Source organism: Eleutherodactylus coqui, chromosome 6, assembly GCF_035609145.1.
Source record: "Eleutherodactylus coqui strain aEleCoq1 chromosome 6, aEleCoq1.hap1, whole genome shotgun sequence".
Lineage (NCBI taxonomy): Eukaryota > Metazoa > Chordata > Amphibia > Anura > Eleutherodactylidae > Eleutherodactylus > Eleutherodactylus coqui.
Window position 1 is genome coordinate 117,632,401 of NC_089842.1, and position 25,346 is coordinate 117,657,746.

The following is a 25,346-nucleotide window of genomic DNA, read 5'->3' on the forward strand; positions in this document are numbered from 1 at the left end:
GCTTTGCAGGGAACTTCTCAAGAGGCATAGCAGAGGAATGGTGACGCTAATGATTGCAGCATCCCCGCTCACCATCTGAGTAGACTCCTCAAAGTTTCCAAGGAACTGGCAGATGTCTGCCAACCAGGCCCACTCTTCTGTAAAGAATTGAGGAGGCTGACTCCCACTACGCCGCCCATGTTGGAGTTGGTATTCCACTATAGCTCTACGCTGCGCATAGAGTCTGGCCAACATGTGGAGAGTAGAGTTCCACCGTGTGGGCACGTCGCACAGCAGTCAGTGCACTGGCAGATTAAACCGATGTTGCAGGGTCCGCAGGGTGGCAGCGTCCGTCTTGGACTTGCGGAAATGTGCGCTGACCCGGCGCACCTTTCCGAGCAGGTATGACAAGTGTGGGTAGCTTTTCAGAAAGCGCTGAACCACCAAATTAAAGACATGGGCCAGGCATGGCACGTGCGTGAGGCTGCCGAGCTGCAGAGCCGCCACCAGGTTACGGCCGTTGTCACACATGACCATGCCCGGTTGGAGGCTCAGCGGTGAAAGCCAGCGGTCGGTCTGCTCTGTCAGACCCTGCAGCAGTTCGTGGGCCATGTGCCTCTTCTCTCCTAAGCTGAGTAGTTTAAGCACGGCCTGCTGACGCTTGCCCACCGCTGTGCTGCCACGCCGCGCGACACCAACTGCTGGCGACGTGCTGCTGCTGCTGACACATCTTGATTGCGAGATAGAGGTTGCGTTGGAGGAGGAGGAGGAGGGTGGTTTAGTGGAGGAAGCATACACCACCGCAGATACCAGCACCGAGCTGGGGCCCGCAATTCTGGGGGTGGGTAGGACGTGAGCGGTCCCAGGCTCTGACTCTGTCCCAGCCTCCACTAAATTCACCCAATGTGCCGTCAGGGAGATATAGTGGCCCTGCCCGCCTGTGCTTGTCCACGTGTCCGTTGTTAAGTGGACCTTGGCAGTAACCACGTTGGTGAGGGCGCGTACAATGTTGCGGGAGACGTGGTCGTGCAGGGCTGGGACGGCACATCAGGAAAAGTAGTGGCGACTGTGAACCGAGTAGCGCGGGGCCGCCGCCGCCATCATGCTTTTGAAAGCCTCCGTTTCCACAAGCCTATACGGCAGCATCTCCAGGCTGATCAATTTGACTATGTGCACGTTTAACGCTTAAGCGTGCGGGTGCGTGGCGGCGTACTTGCGCTTGCGCTCAAACAGTTGCGCTAGCGACGGCTGGATGCTGCGCTGAGAGACATTGCTGGATGGGGCCGAGGACAGCGGAGGTGAGGGTGTGGGTGCAGGCCGGTAGGCACTCGTGCCTGTGTCCTCAGAGGGGGGTTGGATCTCAGTGACAGGTTGGGGCACAGGGGGAGAGGCAGTGGTGCAAACCGGAGGCGGTGAACGGCCTTCGTCCCACCTTGTGGGGTGCTTGGCCATCATATGCCTGCGCATGCTGGTGGTGGTGGCTCCCCAGCTGATCTTGGCGCGACAAAGGTTGCACACCACTGTTCGTCGGTCGTCAGGCGTCCCTATGAAAAACTGCCACACCTTAGAGCACCTTGGCCTCTGCAGGGTGGCATGGCGCGAGGGGGCGCTTTGGGAAACAGTTGGTGGATTATTCGGTCTGGCCCTGCCTCTACCCCTGGCCACCGCACTGGCTCGGCCTGTGCCCACACCCTGACTTGGGCCTCCGCGTCCTCGCCCGCGTCCACGTCCTCTAGGCCTACCCCTACCCCTCAGCATGCTGTATTACCAGTAGTGCAGAAACAGAACGCTGTAATTAAATGTGCCGCTTATTGGCCTGTGGTTGGAGGCTGACTTCGCTTACGGAACGCACAGCAGAGCCAGGAAAGAATTTTGCGCAAGCCTGCTGTAACACTTAGCTGGCTGCGTATGAATTAGGACAACTACCCCCTGCAGAGACCCAGTACACTGAGGATGGTCACAGGCAGCCCAAATAGATTTTTTTTCCCAAATGTTTTTGGAAAGGCCCACTGCCTATATACACTAAATATGTCTTCTGTCCCTGCCTCACCACTACTGGCCCTGGACAATGTAAAATTACTGCAGGATGCAATGCTCTGCACGGCCAATATACAAAAAAAAAAAAAAAATGTGCAACACTGCAAAAAGCAGCCTCCACACTACTGCACACAGTTAGATGTGGCCCTAAGAAGGACCGTTGGGGTTCTTGAAGCCTAAAATAACTCCTAACACTCTCCCTATAGCAACTCCAGCAAGACAGCACTTTCCCTGAACTATGTCAGAATGCATCTGTGGCGAGCCGCGGGAGGGGCCGATTTATATACTCGGGTGACACCTGATCTCGCCAGCCACTCACTGCAGGGGGGTGGTATAGGGCTTGAACGTCGCAGGGGGAAGTTGTAATGCCTTCCCTGTCTTTCTATTGGCCAGAAAAGCGCGCTATCGTCTCAGAGATGAAAGTGAAAGTAACTCGAACATCGCGTGGTACTCGTCTCGAGTAACGAGCATCTCGAACACGCTAATACTCGAACGAGTATCAAGCTCGGACGAGTACGTTCGCTCATCTCTAGTGGTGACAAAATACAATAGTACCCTTGTCCTCTCAGTTACTAGGTGTCAAAAATCTGTCTAGAATCTGTGCAGTTTCCCTTTCCACAAGAACTACATTCTTGGCAAACAAAGGGATGAGGAATTGGCCCAAGGGTCATGGAAAGATGGAAACAAACACTAATGTCTACAATTGTAGGTAGCAAAACCCAGCTCCATAATGGCTGGACTATTAGATCTGATGCAATAGGACTGGTGCTACTTAGTGTTTCTCATAGTAGTCTATATGTGCCAGTTATGGCAGCAGAAAAAATTCTACCAACAGCCAATACTTCAGATTGTCTTTGATGGGACACAGCAATTCATGTTACTGAACAACCTCATGGACGGCATGTCACACCCCTGGTGTGTGACTCAGTGTGGTCGTTATGTAACTCTAATCTGTCTATAGTGAGGCCATCAGTAGTAAAGTCCTGATTTACCACTGATGGGATGCCTTTTCTTGCTTTACCAGTGAGGAATACTACAGAGATTATGGGCAAAGACATCGCGAGTCACCAAACATCGCTAACTGAAATAGCCAGGAGTTTCTACCTTCTTTGCAATCAGATCAGGGCAGAGAATCTAAACGTGATGGTGAAAAGTAGGCAACCCCTTCGAGAGAGGTTTTGGAAATACAACTCCTCCATAAGCATTTTCCATGCCTGTATTAACAAATTGTATCAAGACTGGAGCCAAAACACTGCTGACTTCTTATTCCAGTGCTGGAAGGTAAAGGAAGCTGGCATACTGGAGCGGAACTGTAATAATAATGTAGAAGAGCTCCAGAGCTTGAAGAAGGATCTTGGCTCCTGTAACTACTCCCATTCCTGCTAGAAAGTGTAAAAATAGATGAGTGTTATCTCCAACTACAAAAATGATACAACTCCAGTCAGGTAATACATGTACTAAGAATGAAAAAAAATATTATTTCTCTTCATTATATAGCAGAAGGTGCCCAGGTTATACCAGCATGGCCCATATCACTATATACAACAGCATAACTAACCTATACCAACTGTACAAATATAATAATTATATATATATATATACATATATATTTATATATATACACACACACACGATACCCGGGTTACACCAGCATGGCCCATATCACTATTTACAAGAGCATTACTAACTTATACTAACTATATAAATATAATAATATATAAATGATACCTAGGTTATACCAGCATGCCCCATACCATTATATACATTGAGAGATGTGTAACTTATACCAGCTGTACATATATATTTATATACAGGAGATGCCCAGGTTATACAAGCAGGGTCCATATCACGATATACAGGAGATGTATAACTTATACCAGCTATACATATATAATTGTATACTAGCGGATGCCCAGGTTATACCAACATGATCCATATCACTTTATACAAGGAGATGTATAACTTACACCAACAGTGCGTGTATGATTACATACAAAAGATGCCCAGGTTATACCAGCATGCCCCATATCACTATATACAGGGAGATGTATAATTTATACCAACTGTACATATTTAATTATATACAAGAGATGCCCAGGTTATACCATCATGCCCCATATCATTATATACAAGGAGATGTATAATTTATACCAACTGTACATATTTAATTATATACAGTAGATGCCCAGGTTATACCAGCATGATCCATGTCACTTTATACAGGGAGATGTATAACTTACACCAGCTGTACATATATAATTGTATGCTAGCAGATGCCCAGGTTATACCAGCATGTCTGCACCAATGCACTTAATATCTGCTATTTTAAATCTATCCATACAAGCTATTTGAAACAGCAAAAATACACAACCTGCAGTTTTCCACTCCATCAACTTCCATATAATTCCCCATACAGCAAAGCCAAGGTATGTGAGCCTATATATAGTGCATTGCTGGACCTGTAGGTGAGGCGCTCTGCTAGGTCTTATCAGCCGTCACAGCGATAAGATCTCTTAATCAGCAGCAGTCACATTTCCAGGATGGCGCTCGCTATTTCTTCCCCTCCTATTGCATGGCGGGCGCTGCTCCGATACGAGGCACGAGGCTGCGCCAGGCTCACATTACTGCTCGGAAAGATTTAGAAACCTGAATGTCGAGCTGAACGTGAGGTGTAATTGAAAACAGGAACTCGCAGCTTTTAGTGCCTGCGAATAAAATAAAAAAATACTAATAAAAGCGATAGGCCGTCTATTATCGTATGAGCGCCAGGGAAATTGAATTAGTGCAGTTCTGATTTACCAGCGTGCGGTACGGGGATGATTTGATTTACGGGGAACACAAAGCTGTGATCTGACTGAAGTGACAAGCAGCTGTATTTTGGCGCTGTAGCGGCGTAGACTTCCAGCACGTGCCGTCAGGATTATTGCTGTCTGTATTACTGCATTCAGGTTAGTATTGGCTCACATTGCCATTTCTTCATTCGCCATCATTCCTATAGTTGGCTCTAGGGCCCTTTTACACGGAGCAATTAAAAAATCGGTAGATTGTGCGAATTAATATGAGAAGTGTAGACACGGCCAACGCTTGGATGATGAGCGAGAATTTGTTCGCTTCCCATTTATCGTTCATAATATGCAGGCATAAATATAATAGTTCGCCCATCGCTGCATGTGAAAAGCGATCATTCAGTTGTTGACATTCACCGGTACAGCGAATGTGAGCGAATGAACGATTTACAAGCAAACAATTTATCTGCTGCACAAGGGAACGAGCCGGCGCTGTAATTGTTTGCTGGTGTGAATGCTAGATCAATCTGTGTGAAAGTACCCTTAGCCCCCCTTCATACCAGCATACGCGTATTGGCGCACATCTGGGCGCTGCGTATTTGCAGACAATGCTTTTTTGCGAGGACGTTGACATATTTTACTGATCTGTCCATTTGCGCAGCAAACAAAGTTGCACCGATGAAAATGGCTAATTAGTGTAATTAGTCTCAGATGTGTTCTTTTTCCTGCGCAATTACACAGTGTTTCACACATCTCCCAGAGTATTTTGCACACATTTGCGCATCCCCAGTGACTTTTGGTGCACAAATGCGCAGGAAAGTAGAGCATGCTGGGTTTATTTTGTGCGACCACATGCGTGTAATTTACTTGCGCATTTCGAATGAACACATTGAAATCAGTGGGCTCTATTTTCTGCGTTTTGCGTTGATGCAAGCTCAAGTACGCAATACTGATTCTGCAAATACGCATACCCTCGTGTGGCTCTGGCCTTATTGGTGTTCAACACTTGTCACTACCAGCGGATGTTGATGCAAAATTGAAAATAGCTTCAATCTGCCTGCAGTTCCACATCGAGATCTGCAGTTAGTACTATGGATTTTGGTGTGGAATTCTGGGTTTTGGTGCATATTACAGGCTAATTCTGGCCCTCGTGAAAGCACTCTAATGCTTTTACTTAAAGGGATTGCCAATGTTTACATAAATGAAGATTAATCAATGTATAAATGAAACTTTCTACGATTTTCTAACACACTTTCATGTTTTCACTATTGATACAATTTAAAGGGAACCTGTCATCACCTGTCAGCACCATAAACTAAAGGTGCATTTGCACACAGAGATGATCGCTCAAAAGATGGCTTTTAAGGGATCATTTTGCATGAACTACTACTTGGTACTAATGCCTATTAGTACCAATTAGTAGCATGTGAGCCACAGGGAGCTGTAGTCAGGGAACAGACCACCCGCTGTTCTCTGAAAAAATTCCCTTTGTTCTGCCATGGGGCTGACAACTGAGACAATGTTGTCAGCGCTCCCCAGGCAGAACACAGTGTGCGGTCCTTCTTATCAGCTATTCTGACGAACAATGGATTTCATGTCGAACTGAAAATCATCGTTCGGCAGAAAAGTGAAAGATGGGCACATTTACACGCAACAATTATCTTTTGAGTGAATTTTGAGCGATAATCATTGTGTCTAAATGGGCCTTTAGTTATGATGCTGATAGGCCAAATCTTGAGGAGGTTGGAGATGTACTTTTTATACTCTCCTGGCTCCCTGTTCAGTGCCATCACCCTGAAACTCGTCATGGACAGCGAAGCAGACTCATCTCTGCAGACCACGTGTATACACTCTTATGGTGTGTGGGTAGTGTGGTGGCTCAGTGGTTAGCATTGTTACTAGAGATGAGCGAGCATACTCGCTAAGGACAATTACTCGATCGAGCATTGCCCTTAGAGAGTATCTCCCCGCTCAAGAGAAAAGATTCGGCTGCCAGCACGGGTGAGAGGTGAGTTGCGGCAGTGAGCAGGGGGAGACGGGGGGGGGGGGGGGGGCAGGTAGTCGCTAAGGGCAATGTTCGATCGAGTAATTGTCCTTAGCGAGTATGCTCGCTTACCTTATGGTGCTAGGGTTTGGGGTTCAAATCTCACTAAGGACAGCATCTGCATGAAGTTTATATATTTTTCTTGTGTTTACATTGGTTTCCTATGGATACTCCAGCTTCCTCCCGCACTCCAAAAATATAGGTTGTGAGCCCCAATGGGAACACAACCTAATTTCAAGTGATATACACTGCTGTGTAATATGCAGGTAATATATAAATAAAGGTTATTATAATACATTTTTTAGTTCTCTGCTGTTTTCGCTATTCGTGAAGTCACACACCCCTTGGTTCCCATCTCCTATGCCACAATGACAGCACACTGTCCATAATATAAAAGACCATAAATCAGGAAAAGCGGTTCAGCTCCACCACAATACAGACATGAAATACGGACCAAATGTAGGAATCGGACTTACCCGGCGTCAGGGGGGTAACCTGCAACGGGTCCCCCACTAACACCTCCACATCCTAGTTGGCGTATAACAAATCCAAACTTATGCAATCCGAGGTTCTTTTCCCGATATCCTGACGTCAAGACAGGAGGGCTAGCCTAGCCAATCGTACCTCTATGAGGGCTGATGAAAGAAGTGGGTACAAGCAATAGAAAAAAAGGCTTGGCGCTCTTTGCAGGAAAGAAACGCGAAGTGCTCACAAAGATCAAGATTATGATCTTTAATGTCATAAAAAAACCTTATACAACGCATTTCGTCGCGTGGCCGCAACTTTTTCAAGTACAATAAACTTTAAAAAGTCGCAATCACGCGACGAAACGTATGTATTTCTATGTATTTCTCTGGGCATTTTCATGTTGTGTGCTCCTGGGAGGCAGCTTACTGCAGCAGAAACCTTCCCCTCTGCAATGAAAAACAAGCAAGGTTAAGCCCCACTCCTTATGTAAAGCCAATCATGGAGAAAGCCAAAGACAAAATGGTTTTGTTAGATCCTTTCCTGTCCAAGTAAGACATAATATAACAAATGCCCATAATATCTATCAAATCAATTGATGATAGAAAATGGCAACTTCACTATGTCCACATATATTGTACTAGCTGATATACCCGGCTTCGCCCGAGTTAGTTTGATACAGGTGTTTACATGTTGTTTTCACAGAAAATTTTATGAAGTCAAGGTTACTTTAGAGATAGCAGGGAAAAAAACATGTATACATATAGAAGAGCGTTAGATATTCCTCAGGCTGCATGTATTGATGTCCCTTTGGAGAATGTGCCACCCCTTCCATTCTCCTTATTTAGGACCTAACGAATGCTCACACCAAATTTCCCACTTGTATGACACCTGGAAGTTACATTACATAGGGGTGCACTTACTTTTGCAATTAGCATTGAATAATCAAGTTGTGACCTGCTTACTTTTCCTATTTAGGACCTAAAGAATGCTTGTGCCAAATTTCACGCTTGTACACCACCGGGAAGTTACATTACATAGGGGTGCACTTACTTTTGCAAATAGCATTGAGTAATTAAGTTGTGACCCCTTTACTTTTCCCATTTAGGACCTAAAAAATGGTCGTGCTAAATTTCATGTTTGTTCGACACCGGGAAGTTAGAGAATTGGATTAGGTACATTACATAGGGGCGCCAATACTTTTGCACTTACCATTGAATAATTAAGTTGTGACCCCTGTACTTTTCCTATTTAGGACCTAAAGAATGATCATGCCAAATTTCATGTTTGTACAACACCGAGAAGTTACATTACATAGGGGTGCCAATACTCTTGCACTTATCATTGAATTATCGAGTTGTGACCCCTTTACTTTTCCCATTTAGGACCTAAAGTATGGTCGTGCCAAATTTCATGTTTGTACAACACTGGGAAGTTAGAGAATTAGTTTTGGTATATTACACAGGGGTGCCAATACTTTTACAATTAGCATTGAATTTTCAAGTTGTGATCCCTTTACTTTTCCTATTTAGGACCAAAAGAATGCTTGTGCCAAATTTCATGTTTGTACGACACTGGGAAGTTTGAGAATTAGATTAGGTACATTACGCATGGGTGCCAATACATTTGCACTTAGCATTGAATAATCGAGTTGTGACCCCTTTACTTTTCCTATTTAGGACCTAAAGAATGGTTATGCTAAATTTCATGTTTGTACGACACAAGGAAGTTAGAGAATTAGTGGTGAGTCAGTCAGTCAGTGAGGGCTTTCACCTTTATATATATAGATATACCTTTGCTTTATAGATCTAAGGTCAGATTCAGACGATCATGGATGCAACCACGCTCGGCGACATGAAGCGTAGTTGCACTTTAACGAGGGGAATTTCTTCCCCTTTGCTGGATTTTCAAACTCCACGCCAGAGCGCAGGAGTTTGAAAAGAAAATAGGGAAAATAGCTGCTGCCCGATCTTCCCTGCACGAAAAGCCGGTGAAGGGGAGGAAATTCCCCTCGTTCAGGCGCAACTGCGCTCCATGCCGCCAAGCGTAGTTGTGCCCACTCTAGTCTGAATCCGCCCTCAAACACACTGCGGTAGGGACTACTACGCTCAGCGGGGAAGACAGGGCACGTCCTATCTTTTTTCAGCCGAAGTATTCAAAGATGAGAAATCCCGATAGTGAAAACGAAACCACTGAAGTCCTATTGGTTTTGTTTTGTCCCGTTATGATAATCACAGCCGTATAAGGGGAGGATACACAACCATGTGTTTTTGCCCTAACTTAAAAAGTTTTCAATCAGTTCTGACTCTGAAAATATCTTTTGGCCTGAAACTGTCAGCTCTCGGAACAAAAGTGTGAAAGGACGAGGTGTAGAGGAATTTCAGGTGTGGGAGTTCAGATGGTTCTGAATGAATTTGCATAAATTATCAACAATTTAGTTAGAAAGTAGATTTAAGGAGGTTTGGGGGAACAGAGGAGGACAATCACAAGGTGTGAATGAGAATATGTCATGTTATCAGGATGAGTCATCATCAAGCTGCATCTTAAAGGGGTGGTCTGGTATAGAAAACCTATTCTCAAGCAATCCATTAAAAAGTTAAATGGTCCCTCTGGCCCTGGACAACCCTGCTTCCGTGGCTACCTGGTGCACACTGTGCATTAGTATGCATCAGTAGTGTCAGACACGGCTCTGACCGCCCAGGGTGCCGCATGAGCAACACTTGTCAATCAGAGGAGGTGTAGTGTCTATCTTAGACTAATGAAGCATACTAATGCACAGTGTGCATCGGGTAGTCGCAGAAGCGGTTCGCCCATCTTTGTACAATGAAGAAAAATCCGGCATTTATAAGGTTTGCAGAAATATTGTTTTTATTTCATATACGGAATCCAGAGTCAGGATTCATTTGATGTTTTGATCAATTCAAGATTGCTCTTCTTCCATATCAGTAAGAATGAATTCCCACCTGCGTTAGGGCTTAGTTCAGGGTTTCCGTCTCTCTGCTGTCTTTGGAGGAGAGAAACTGATGTAAAACTGAAATAAACTGCTCAGTTTTTTTCTACATTGATTTCAATGAGTTTTCAAGAAAAACTGAATTAAATGCTTTCAGTCTGCTTCAGTTTTTTTTACTGGAACTAAAAAGGGCATGTTCAGATCGAAATTAAGAATTTCCATTTTCCTGCACCATTAGGGCTAATGCCCACGGATGGATTTCTGCCGTGTTGTACGCGGCAGGAATCTGCCGTGATGCCCCACAGCTATTAGGTTCTATTACCTAATAGCTCAATGTCCGCAGCGTGAAATAAACCCTGTCATATTCTAAATGCAGCGGGAATATGCAGGGCCGGCTTCCATTGTAGTCAATGGAAGCCTACCGTCACGCTTTACTTCCGCTGTAGCACAGCAGAAGTATCGCGTGAATACGCGGCCCCACCCACTGCTGGCGGCATCATCTGAGACTGCCGCTGCGTGGCAGACTCCGCTGCAATATTCCCCTGGCGGCATCCGTAACGGGCCGTGGGCATGAGCCCTAAGGGGAGCAGGAAAATGGCACATCCTGGCCAAATAGTTCAGTCTTATAACAGAACCAAATGGCCCTCCACTGACTATAATTGGGGTCTGTTCAATTTTGGTCCAGCAGTCCGGCATTTTGACTGAAGTTTAAGGACAAAATAGCGCTGCTTGTGAACGAATTCAGACGTGAATGAGCCCTAATGTAGCGAACATACTGAAGCAAAATTAAACTAAAGCAAGATGTTTACTTAAAGGGGTTGTCCGAGTTATGTAAAGTCCATCTTAATGGGTCCCCCATGGTGTAAATGGGTCCCCGGTGGCTCCAGGTTTTCCTGTTGACGTCATCTTTACAGGCTGCAGTCAGTCTGGGCCATCCCCAAACATGCTGCTGCAGCCAATGACAGCTGCTGCAGCAGCTCTACGGGACATCACAGACTGACTGCAGCCTGTAAACAAACAGCATTGTGGAAACTCAGGGGACAAGCAGGGAGCAGTGAGTATCATCTGCTTTGTTATTTTACACCAAGGGGACCCGTTAAGATGCCCCTTACATAACTCGGACAACCCCTTTAAGCAATTCTGTTTATCTGATGAAAGTGTTGAATTGACAGAAACGTCAAATGAATCTTGAGTATGAATTGTATATATGAGACTAAACTTTAAACAAAATTTCTGCAACACTAATCAGTGCTGGATATTTCTTCATTGTGATTATATAAGGGTTGGTACCTCATGGGAGCACTACCAAAGTACTGCCATCTTTTCTTTTGACCTTTGTTTGTCCAGACCCTGAGAGTTGCTTTAACAAATGAGGGTGCTGGTTCAAGTTCCACAACTGGAGTGGAGACCAATTAGGAAAAGCATTTCACTCCCTGGAGGACCTGGCATGTCTATGTATTACACATACAGTCCATTGAATTCTATGAAAAATGTGGTTTACTTCACCTGTGGAGGCGCTGTGGGGAAACTGAACACTTGCTGTTGATCTGCTTATTGGGGGGGGGGGGGGGGGGGGGGCTTATAACAAAAATGAATTGTTCAGAATCAACGGCCCCTTTAAAAGGTTATTTCTACTAGAACATTTTTAACATTGCTTATATCTATAATGTGAAGATTTATAAGCTCATTCATTAAACCTGTACAATCATCTCTTGACTTAAAGGGGTTGGCGGACATTTTTTTAATTATAGGGGCAAATACATTCAAATAACAAAAGCAGGGGTACTTATCTGTCCTGTGTTAGCGATCCAGCGCTGCAGCCCTGCAGTCCTACCTTTTTTGTGTCTTGGCTATCACTTGACCACTGCAGGGAATGAGAGGCTGCACCATTCTCTTGGTGCTGGGAGCCATGATGCCAGGAGAATGGCACTTGACCACTATGGACTCTGATTGGCTGCAACTTTCAGGTGGTAGCTGTTTCACAACCATGATTACCAGGATAAGACTTTTGTTACTTTAACACATTTGCACCTATAATTACAAATTTCTCTGACAACCAGACAGCCCATTTATTTCATGAGTAACTTCAGTTTGGGTCATGATGTCCTACAGTGACATCATTCATACGGATTGGATTAGACTACACTTCTATATTATTCCATTTTGGTGAAATTATCTCCCAAGTTATCATATTATTCAAATATTTTACATCTTTGAAGAGAAACTCATAGCCTGTGGGAAGGATTGGTGTAAGTGTACGTAATGATGATTACTACAGCCTTTACGTGTTGGGCATGAATAAGCTTTCTATCATGTAACAGGATATTTCCACTGCACAGATGAAAGCTACTGCAGAAATGGGGCCATGGTACTCTTCATGGGTATCTATGGCAGAGGGGTTAAAGAGGTGTTGAAGACATGGATGACTAAAGTCCTGCATTGAGGAGGAGGAGCATGTTGACATTGTTATGACATCCTCCTTTCTGGATAAGCTTATCAGTTTGGCAGTCACATTCTAAGAAGTAGCTGCTATCCTTGATGCTTGGCAAACATACGCCCAGTGTAATTCACATGTCTCCGAGAAACGAGTCAATGAACAAGACTATGACTAATTTGCAGCCATGAACCTGTACATGGTGGAAGAGCTCATTAGAGCCGCTCTGTCATCCTGCATTTTGCAGACAGCCCTCTCCTGACTTGCTCTGCTATGTTACGAATTGAGTGAATACATTGGGTTTCATTGATTATTTTGCATACTACAAGGCTGAGAGTGACTCACTTGTGAGGCTGAATAACCCTAAAGATGCTGCTTTCTTTCAAGACATACTCGTCTGGAATAGATTCATGGCTATCAAATATATTGAACTGGAACCTGTGAGACCAATTAAATATAAAGTCAGAGACAAGAGCTCCATGTCGATGGTGCTGTGTGGCCGCTGGTGACAGCTGACAAGTCTAGGTTGGATTGGCACGTGGTTGAAGCTGTCATAGCTCAAGAATATACATCTTTGGGATGAAATGACTCTATTGTCATATTTGTACAAATGTTATTATCACTCTGCATTCAAATTCCAGTCTGCTCCTTGATAGATGCGGCAACCAGACGCGGTGAAAGAGGGAAGAAGGTCATTGCTCAAAGGCGGGCAGTATAGAGGAATGGCTGTGCTTGGAGACTAGGATACAAGCATTGACATGTCAATAGGAAAGCCTTAAAGTGAGCTCTACCTTTTAACATCATAATGTATCATTTAGATCTAACATTCTGAGCTGATTAGTTTAATAATTGGACAAAGAGTTAAGCCTGGTTTAGACACGATTATCGCTCAAAAAAATCTTTTGAGCGATAATCGTTGTGTGCTTTTTTACAGCGCAAGGTGATCGATCAAACGTTAAACGATCCCCTTGCGCTCTGAGCGGGGGATGCAGAAGGCAAGCGGGACCGCTTGTCTTCTGCATCCAGCTGTTCTCAGCTCGGAGCGCCCGGCTGTTATACAGCCGAGCGTTCCGGGCAGGGGATGAAGAATGCAGCTGGACAGCTGTGTTCTTCATACCCCACCTGTCTTCAGGGAGCGGGATACAGCTGAAACAATAGTATCACCTGTATCCCGCTGTGAATTCCTGATAACTAATCTCTGATCTTTCAGCATGCTGAAAGACAGTGATCAGCGACTGCTTAACGAAAACTGCAAGATGTCAGTGCAGTTAGACACAACGATTATCGCTCAAAAGACAGCTTTGAGCGATTTTTGAGCAAAAATCGTTGTCTAAAAGGCCCTTTAGTCTACTGAATAGGTATAGAGTTAAATAATAAACTTCTAGCTGCCTGCAGTCACCATTAGGGGGAGCCTATGAGCTAATTGCATACTATACTATAATTGAGTCCGATATAGCATCAGTATACAGTCAACTCCTACTCTTTTTCTCAGCGGTGCTGCAGGCAGCCAAAATGTTATCATGCACAGATGTAGCAATCATTAACATGACTGACACATGGTGATCATTCGATGTACAGCATCGTAGTACTTTGTAGTTCAGTTATAAATGTCAGGTTACTGTCTGCTGTACCTGTAAATCTACACAGAGAATTGAATTTAGAGCTCTATATCAGAAAAATTCTAACTGCTATCAATATCCAGAGTTTTACACCTATTTATCTTAAAAATGTACAGAACTGTCTTCAGTGATGGATATTTAATATGAGAGAATGATGCGGTTGTATATAAAGTAAGTTTAATCATTGTATAATAAAAAGTTCTGCAATTTCTAATACAGTTTGTTTTCAATGATCTCTGCTTGCCATCAGTAAATGAAAACATTCTTCTTCACATCCAGAGGCTAGAAACTGGTAAAGAACTTACATCAGACATGTCAAACTCAAGGCCCACATGCCAAATCCGCCTCATTTTATGTGGACCGCTGGCCTGCATTATACCTTAAAGGGGTTATAGAGGCAGCGTCCACCAGGATAAACCGATGTCAGAGCGGAAACACTGCTCTGACCCCTGTGTAGTGGCCGGCGCTCGTAATTGCAGGCAGCTTTCATTAAAATCAATGGGATCTGCGCCTGCAATTACAAGAACAGCTCCCATTGATTTCAAAATCAGTGGTCAGGACAGTATGCTGTATTTTTGTGTGGTTTCCTCATGGACAGCTTCCATTGAAGTCAATGTAAACCGTCCAACCCGTGGCTCCTCCGGAATGACATTGGCAAATGACGTTTGATAAATGTAAGTTTATGCACATGGGCAGGGAAATACATGTCACCATTACACACTTAATGGGAAAACACTGGACAAAACTGACATAGAAAAGGACTTTGGGGTTTTAGTTAACTGTAAGCTAAATTGGAGCAACTAGTGTCAGGCAGCTGCTGCCAAGGCAAATGGGTTCATGGGGTACATCAAAAGATGTGTAGGGGCACATGACGAGAACATTGTTCTTCCTCTTTACAAGTCACTGGTCAGACCACACATGGAATATTATGGACAGTTTTGGGCTCAAGAAGAATATATCAGAGCTTGAGCAGGTAGAAAGCTGGGCAACTACATTAGTAAATGCCCAGAAAGGTTATCAAAATTGTGGTTATTTAGTTTCGGGGGCTGAGAGGTGACCTAATAACTACCGTATGTATAAATATATCAGGTGATGATACACAGATCTTTCCAATCATCTATTTATACTCCTGTGACCGTGACTGTACCAACTACAACAACATAGAAAGGGGTTATTTACTGTAAGAGCAGTGAGGCTGTGGAACTCTCTGCCTGAGGACGGGGTGATGGGGAATTCGACAAAAAGTGTAAGAGGGGCCTAGACGCCTTTCTTGAGCATTACAATTTTGCATGTTATAATCACTGATTACTTCAGTAAGGTTGTTGATCCAGGGATTATTCCTATTGCTAGACCTGGTGTTTTTCTCCCAAAATTTAGGAAAATTGGCTTCTACCTCATTGAGGTATTTTCCCTTCCTCTGGATCAACATGGGGGTGGGGGGTAATAGGCTGAGCTGGACGAACATATGTCTTTTTTCGGCCTTACATACTATGCTACTAGGACAGGAGAAAATTTGTGCCGTGTAAATTTTTGATTTTGAATGATAATAATAATTCTATTATATCCTCTTCTGGATGTAGACAAAAACTTATTCACTGACAGTAAGCAGAGCAAGATGAATATACAATTATCACTAGGTAATATTAGTACGTATTATATGGTATGTACAATAGAAGGGGTTTTCCATTCATCAGATATGCCATCCTTTCCTGATTAGTGGGGGTCTGAGTGTTGGGACCTCCACGTATACTCGGAATAAAGAAGTTCCTTCCCAGTTTGTCCTGGACAGAGGCATTCTTGTGCGGGAGAGATACTGAAGGGATGTCTGGCTTGGTGGGGTGGTCTCATACTTCATCCCCTCCCCAGGATGAAAATGATGTGGCATATTCAAGCAATACAAAGATAGTAGAATCTGGTAATTCTCTTTTAATATGATAATTCCCCTTTAATACCCTGTGTTCTGAGCTGAGTCATAGAATCACCTCATGTGCGGAGCAGCTTTCATGGTATATATTCTTTATTCACCCAGCATTTAGATAAGGTTGTCGTATCTGTAAATATAAGATATTGTAGCCATAAATCAGATCGTGTTTTCCGCACAATGCATATATAAATCAGAACACCACAAAAAGGTTCCAGTGTATAAACTGATTAGATTTTATTGTAGAGAGCGGGGATCCAATAATGGAAATACAGACGCAGAAAGCAGGAAGACGGCTGACATTTAGTCCAGGCAAATTGTATTAAAAAAAAGCAATAAATGTTTACAGAAGTGGGAATGTTTCGTCTTTCTAATAGACCATCGCATTATTGGACTGAGGTACCGATGACCTCAGAGGGAACAGTGCCTGGCCCAACCTATTCATTCCATTATAAACCCTGATCTTACAGTTGCATACATCACGTCTAATCTATGGTCCACCAATGTAGAGATCATCCACAAAGACCATCTGGAGGATCCACCATGTCCTAGCGTTACATGGACATATCAGTAATTTTTATGAGAACCATGTATTATTTCATATCCCTCATGGTGTCAATATGAGATGATTAAAGTCTAATCAGATTCCCCCATAGATTACAGCCGATTGCTAGGGGTCCCAGCGGGCAGACAACCTATGAGCTGCTTATTTTCTTTAATCTGGGTAAAAAGAGAGACTGTCCAAAGCAGAAAACCTCTACTGTCTATGCCGACACTGTTTTATTACTATTGAAATTACTGTGTAATAGTAATAAAAATACCTTAGCTGAATTAATTTCTCTTCATTCAGTTACCCACACAGCATATTATAAAGAGTAATTACTTCAGACTGGTTAGAAATCACTTGTCTTCCCGTTTGGATGACCATCATTTGAGCACATGGGGCTGGAAAGAGTTGTGTGCGGTGTAAGGGATTGTCTGTTCATGCCAAACAGACTTGTTTTAGATCCCTCTCATCCAGAGAAAAAAAAGGAATCATGGTAAAAAAGTCCAATAAACTGTCTGGGTTCAGGATAGAAGAAAAATAAGTTAGAAAAGAGGAGAGAAATACAAGAACTGGAAATCTGTAAGGTATGTTCTATCTGTTCTGAGAGGAAGACTTGTGGAGATATTGAGTAGAAAAAGGCAGAGAGATTGTAATTAGTCAGGAGCAAATTTTGCAAAAGTTTAGTTCAGCTGGTTCGACAAACTTTTGCAAAAAGTTTGGCTTGCTCTAGAAGTTCACCAGAATCCCTAAAACTTGTGTATAACACTGCCCAAGAGCCATAAAATCCCGGTATAAGACTCTAAGGCTTTATTCACATGAGCGCATATCGGCTGGCTGTTTTCACGGCTAGAGATGAGCGAACCTACTCGGCCACGCCCCTTTTTCGCCCGAGCGCCACGATTTTCGAGTACTTCCGTACTCGGGTGAAAAGATTCGGGGGACGCCGTGGGTGAGTGGGGGGTTGCAGCGGGGGGTGGGGGGGAGAGGGCTCCCCCCTGTTCCCCGCTGCTACCCCCCGCTCCGCCACGCCTCCCCGCGCCCCCCCGGCGCCCCCGAATCTTTTCACCCGAGTACGGAAGTACTCGAAAATCGCGGTGCTCGATCGAGTAATTGCTCAAAACGAGTATATTCGCTCATCTCTAATTCTAATGCATCAGATCCCATGGGTGTATTTCTGAGACGTAAAAATTCCTGGCTAAGCCAATATAGCGCCGGGTGTTTTCACGTCGAGCCCAAAAGATAGTCCTGTAACTATCTTTTGGGCCGGGAATACGTCGGCCACTGCATGGGCTCCTATGGGAGCAGCGTCCGTAGGTGGGAGAGAGTTTAGCAGCATGGCTGCTAAACTACCTCCCTCTGTTCTCCTCCCCCTGTGCAGGCTCACCTGTCGTTCCTCCCCACTTGCACAGAACGAGCGGGGAGGAATGACAGGTGAGCCTGTGATGGGGAGGAAGGGGAAATTGATGATGGCCTGGTGAGCTTAGCGCATTTGCGCCAGCCTCACCAGGCCAAATGAACGGGCACACAAACATTTGATTTGTGTGCCGTTCACCGGATTTTTCACTAACAACGTAGCGTATATCGGCCAGCTGTGAAAACGGACGACCGATATGCGCTCATGTCAAAGAAGCTTAAGAGTGTTAGTGTAACTCAAAGAGTGTTATACATGGCTCTTAGTCAGTGTTATAAACCAGTGTTCATGACTAGTGTTGAGTAAACCAAACCAATAGAAGACTGTTTGGGGTAGAATTTTACTAAAAGCACAATTCAGATTTGTGCCAAATCAAACTTTTAGCATTGTTCTACCTGAAACAGAGTTTTATTGGTTTGGTTCACTCAACACTAGTTGTAATGCTAGATAGATTTTAATTAAAAAAAATTATCTTCAAGATGAAAGCTATCGGTGTGGAGGCAGACCAGATTAGGTCCGCTGGTACAGTATAAAATGTGTGCTTCTTAGCGTTTGAACCATAACTTGTTTGAAAGTACTCGGGTCATCTTCAGTCCTTCTAATGGGGAAAAATATCTAATATACAAGTTTTCTCAGTCATGGGTGATTCAAATTGGCTACTTATTGAAGGCATTGTAAATATAATAGCATGGACATTATAAATGTTTTTTATGAATTTAAAAACTTTCTATTAAATATGTGTCAGATCAATATCCAACCATGTTTATTATCTTGAATAATTGGTATATTCCTCATGTCCTTTGCTCTTCAGGGACTATGGACACAGATGACCCCTTGTTACAAGATGCTTGGTTTGACGATGAGGATGATGAGATGTCCTTCAGGTCACCTATATGTAATGCTTGTCAGTGGACTTCTAAGCCTTTAAAAGATGCCATGCCAACCTGTGAATTTTGGAACATAGTGGGATGGATATTCACAAACGTTTATTGTGCCACCTTTTTATTGGTGTTAGGATGCATGGTCCCTGTGGTCCTTTCCATCATTATGTTTGTACATTACCCGACCCTTGATATTGATATCTCCTACAACGCTTTTGAGATTCGCAACCATGAGTCCTCCCAGAGGTTTGATGCACTTGCCCTTGCTCTGAAATCCCAGTTTGGTACCTGGGGGAGGAACAGGAGGGACGTTGCAGATTTTACCTCTGAAACATTGCAACGATTAATCTTTGAGCAACTTCAGCAGCTCCACCTGAACACATCTCAGACTGATAGCCCTATAAGGGTTAAAAGGAACTCTAGATGGCACAATAGTACAGACAGAACTAACTTCACAACCGCTGAGTATTCAACACCCTTGCCCTACACCACAAATCAGTCCCGTCACCCTCGTGGGGTTTCGGTTAAGGAGTTTTCAGGTGTTTACGTGACTCCTAATACTCAGAGCCATGCTCACTGGCGAATTGAGCTTATTTTCTTAGCCAGAGGGGATGATGAAAATAACATATTTACAAAGGAACGTTTGACGACCATCCACAAAATAGAGAGGAAGATCATGGATCACCCTCACTTTCGTGAATTTTGTTGGAAACCTCATGAGGTTCTCAAGGACATTCCTCTTGGATCATACTCCTACTGTTCACCTCCAAGTTCGCTCCTCACCTACTTCTTCCCCACAGAGAAAGGGGGAAAAATCTATTATGATGGAATGGGGCAAGACTTGGCTGATGTGCATGGTAAGTCTCTATCCTGATAAAAAAAAAGTATGTTTTTGAGACCAGTTTTTTATGAACATCAATAAACCATGGAACACATTGCTGGTCAGTTAAATGACTCTTTGTTAGTGGCTTTCCATTCTGGCTCATTGGTGAAGTGTCCCAAACAGGCAATTCATGTCTGGCAAGCCTGTGTGACAACCAATGAAATATTAGTAATAAAAAGGATACAAAATAAAGGGCATGTACACTCGTAAGAATTCCAACAGGTATAAAAAGTAACCTCTCTTCCCCTAGTACTATCAACATGTGTCCTGGTCGCTTTTTTTACATAGATAGTGACATCATCAGAGCTTCACAGAAGCATGGTGATCTGCACATGTCATACATTGGCTGCAATACCTAGAAAATCCAAATCTATGTATACTTTGAATGTTAAGTAACGATCATTTTTCTTGTAGGATCGCTAAAATTGGCAATGACTCATCCTGAGTTCTACTGGTATGTAGATGAGGGTCTCACAACAGAAAACCTGAAGAGTTCTCTTTTGCGCAGTGAAATATTGTTTGGGGCGCCATTACCTAATTACTATTCAGTGGAAGATCGATGGGAGGAGCAGCACAGAAAGTTTCAAAACTTTGTCATCTCCTATATAAGCATCTTGTCAAAAGAATCCACAAGGTATTATTACATATATTAACAGTCTTCCTGAAATACAAAATGCACAGAACATAACTATTATGGTATAATACTGCTCCCTTTATACAATATAACTACTATAATACTGCCGTCTAGGGACAATAATATAACAACTATAATACTACCCACTATCATGGCTTGCGTGCCACAAATGAGGATCAGGACTAAGGTGACGTCATGGCGTCAGCCCCAGCTCACGTGATCTTTGTGCTAGCGCATGTTCACTGTTATTTCAGTGCTAGATACCTATGGGGACACTTCTGTGCCAGTTTATGGACGGATTAGTTGGCTGTAAGGTGGCATTCAATCAGTTTTAGTTGGTCTATATTTATTTAAGCTCCTCTTCACAGAGGATGCCGGTTATATTCTCTGTCTGAAGGCGTTACTGGTCCAGTTGGAAGCTCCTAGTTTTAACCTGTGTTTCAGTTAAGATACGTCTGCTGGTGATTTATTTATTTACCTGGGATATATGAACACCTTTTTCCCTGTACACTTGTAAAAATTACATTGGGTGTCATCTAACATTTGCCACTTTCACTTGTCACCATCTTGAAAAAATAAGGGGTACCCCAGGTTCCTGACATTGGCTTGCCCTCATCAGTGCGAGTACTCCGCTGGTAGTTAGGGTCTTCTCACATCTGAGGGTTTAGAATTAGGCCCTCCTGATGTATTTTATGTATCTTTTTTACATTTTTGTATTATTCCTCATTTATGTTGAGTGTATATATTTATCTGTTAAGATTGCAATCAATATGTGTGGATCAGACATAACACCCACGAAGTGCAATAGTATAACTGCTATAATACTACTCTCTATGTAATATAACTACTATAATACTGCCCCCTATGTACAAGAATATAACTAGTATAATACTACTCCGTATTTCCAAGAATATAACTACTCTAATACTGCCCCCCTATGTACAAAAATATAACTATTATTATGCTGCCCCCAATGTACATTACTATAACTATTATAATACTGTCGCCTATGGATAACACTACGCCCCCTATGCATAACTGGAGTTACTCTGTAGTTGTTTTGTTCTGTTATAATGTTGCTGCCTTGTTGTCTCAGTATTAACTTGTATTTTATTCTGGAGTGATAAGCAGAGCTGATTATGTGACTGATGCATTGTAATCACTTCTTCTACTTGAGGTTTGGACTTTGGAAGAAACACTAATGTGAAGTGATCTCTGAGGTTAATTTAGAATTTTGTAAAGCGTTTAAGTTCTCAAAGACAATTACTGCTATGTTGTATGTGATTGGAATCGATTCCCAATTACGACTTGCTTGTTTAACGTACACACATCCAGAAATTTTATTTGGGAGATTATTTTTTTTCCATGTTTGTATAATTTAGATATACACAAATGTGCCCTTTGGTCATTGTTTTAATTAGTTGACTGCCTAAATGCTCCATGAACAGTGGACTCGTGTCCATGGTGGGACCTTTAGTTTCACACAACCATACTGACTCCTTGATGCATTTAGTTAGATGTTGACTTGGTTAATGGGAGTATAGTTTGATACACCAGGATGCAGTTGAAAATACTGTATAAGGGCCCTCCACCTACATATCAATGACTTCACATGCACTATACATGAAATGTGGGTGATGACCTCTTAGGGTCGTAGCTAGCATCAGCTGCTGAGGGAAATGTCAGTGAGGTCAGCCAAGCCAAGTTAGTTTAGCAACCACTATTATGAGCATGATTTGGGTCAAGGCCACAGGCAGAAGGGCCAGATAGGAAAAAGTTGATCCGTGAAAAACAGATTCAAAATATAACAGGGACAGTGTAGATATTAATCTCTGTGTGTTGCACAACAACATAAAGGAAGCATATTAATCTCTATTTTATTTACCCACATGGTTGAATTACTATGAAGGAAGTGCTGTGCCCCTTTTTTGTCTTTTAGGAGTAAAATGTAATAGGGACACTGTGTACAGGTATAGCCAAATAAGTGTATTTCACTAAGGGCGCCTACCCACTGGCGTTGCCGATTTTCGTGCGTGAAAAACGCAGCGTTTTTGGCGCGTTTTTCGCGGCTTTTTTGCGCGTTTTTTCGTTAATTTCTATTGACATTCATGGGTGCATTAAGAGAAAAATAAGGACACATATGCAACTGACAGTTCCTATGTGAAAAATTGCAACGGACCGAAAAAAAAAACGCAAATGGACAAGAACACATTCTATACTAATTGCTCTTCAGAAAAAACGCAAAACGCAAAGGAAAAAAAATCGCCAGTGGGTAGGCGCCCTAAGGGTGCAGTGAGACCCTATATTAGCATGGAGAGATTGTACAAACTCAACACAGATGTTGCTTTTGTGGAATGACAAATTCCAACAACTTACAACCAAAGAGTCTGAAACTCAGGCTAGGAGAACACCCTTCCACTTTTTTTTGCTTGGTAAAGGGGAAGTAACATCTTAGGTTTTGCTGACCAATTTGATATTGAAAATTTGCACTCAAATCTATCATGATGAAACAAATGTATATCACATTAGTTTAGTACAAAACTGATGAATAACATCAACATCAACATGAAACTCATATTCATATGGATCCAGGTACTCTACCAACCTCTTGTATGGGTCCAGGTGCTCTATAGACCTCTGATACCTGAATTCCTGAATTGTTCCAGGAATTCTTCATACATCTCATTGGCACTCTATAGACCACACATATGGGTCCAGATACTCAATACACCTCTTATGGCTTACAAGGCACTTTGTAGACCTGTCTTAGCGGTCAATGCACACTTTAGAACTCCTTTAGTGGTCCAAGCAATCTACAGACCTGTTGTAGAGTTCTAGGCACCCTACAGACTTCTGATAGTGTTCCATAAACTCACAGTACATCTAATAAGGACCATGTAGTTTGTAGACCATTTATATGAGTTAAAAAGCTTTATAGACATTTCATAGTGACACAGGCACTCAATAGACCTCTCTTTGCTCTCCAAGTACTCTATAGACCACTTTTTGTGGTACAGACGCTCTACTGAATTTACTTTGTGGTCCAGGCACTCTGTAACACATTCTTAGTGGTGCACAGAGTCTATAGACCTATTATATGGGTCCAAACATTTTAGAGACTTCTTAAATGGGTTCAGACACACTTTAAAGCTTTCATAGATGTTTAGATACACTATAGACTTTTCATAGCAATCTGGGTGCAGTACAAACCACCCTCTCCAGTCCAGGCGCACTACAGATCTCTCATTGTAGTCAAGGCACCCTATTGACCTCCAAGACCCCTTCATTTTTGGTTTTGGCAGGGATTCTAGCTTGTGAGTGATAGTATATCATGATGTGTCACTATGAGCTAATTATCAATCTTCGTGGACTATTTTCTAAATAAAGTGTGCAAAGTTGTACGAACTCTGTACAGATGTTACTTTTCCATTCCACTCTTTCGTCTTCTTGACGGTGCAGTGTACACCGTACCTGAACCTCCCAGATTGATACTGTATTATTCTATTAAATAGGACTGCACCGTGTATCATCCCACATTCTCCTGCAAAACGCTATCTCTAGATTCTTTTCTGTAGACATCAGCAATTTTCTTCAGGAGAGGAAAGCATAAAAACTCCCTTACAAGCCTGACAAGCCAGAGAAATATGAGAACAGAGCAGATTATGAATGTGCAAATCAAGTTACATTCGTATAATATGACTCTTCTTCTATGGATACGTCTTAGGGGCACATAAGCTGTTATAGAACCCAGAAGATGGACTGGCTAAGCTCAGGATATCTTACCTCTTTTGTTATCAGCTATGTAAGGAATCAAAGGGCTCTCTCAAAAATAAAATGCTAATGAACAAGTAGTAGAAGTGTGAGGTTCATGTCGCTCTACACTACTGCAAGGGAAGGGGGTTAGGTTGGGGCAATAAGTTCAGAGTCCTCCTGATAGCATGTATTAGCATGAACCAGCACTTTTAAATACACCCTTAAAAATGAAGAAACATCTGCTTGGTTGATCTGAACAAAGTTAAGATTCCCGAAACGAGCCATGAAACCTTTACCATAACAACATTATAGGCTGTCATGGGATCTGTAAAGTGGGTTATCCATCTCTGGTTTGCCCTATCCCACTTACCCATGGACCACTTGACACTTTCCTCCTCCAAAAGGGGAATGAGGAAACCAGCTAAAGGGTTATATTCTTTCAACTCAAGTGGGAAGGTGGAACTTAGAGAAGAGTGAACTTTTCAAAAGTTCAGTTCGGCAAATTTCGCCATATAGTTTGGTTCGAAGGAGGGAGAAAGAGGAGGTCCTTTAATGAACCTAGCTCAGTGATTAGCACTGTTGTCTTGCAGCACCTATGTCCTAGGTCCAAATCTGATCAAGGACAACATCTGCTTGGACTTTGAAAAACTCTATGCAGATGTTGTCATTGGTCAGATTTGAACATACAATTCAAGTACTACAAGGAAACTGCTAATCATTGAACCACCATGCCTCTTCTTACTTCTCAGGAGGGGGAGAAGAAGAAACACAAAGAAAACATACAAATTCAATGCATATCTTGACATTGGTCAAATGTGAACCAAGAACTCTAGCACTGTAAGTCAATAGTGATAACCACTGAGCCACCATGCTTCCTCTTACTTCTCTGGATGAGTATATGAATAAGAAAAAGAGCATAAAGAAACATAAAAAGAACACACAAACTCCATGCAGATGTTATCCCTGGTTAGAGTTGAACCTTGAACTCCATCCAGCACTGCA

General features: G+C 43.0%; 1 protein-coding gene across 1 annotated transcript in view; it reads left to right on the forward strand.

The window, feature by feature from the left end:
- Positions 1 to 25,346, forward strand: part of DISP3 (dispatched RND transporter family member 3) — a 127,106-nt gene that overhangs the window by 24,587 nt on the left and 77,173 nt on the right. Inside the window, exons 2-3 of the mRNA XM_066607453.1 lie at positions 19,005 to 19,931; positions 20,372 to 20,591. Of these exons, the coding sequence (XP_066463550.1) occupies positions 19,010 to 19,931; positions 20,372 to 20,591 (1,142 nt within the window). The 5' untranslated portion in view covers positions 19,005 to 19,009. The remainder of the gene's footprint in view (positions 1 to 19,004; positions 19,932 to 20,371; positions 20,592 to 25,346) is intronic.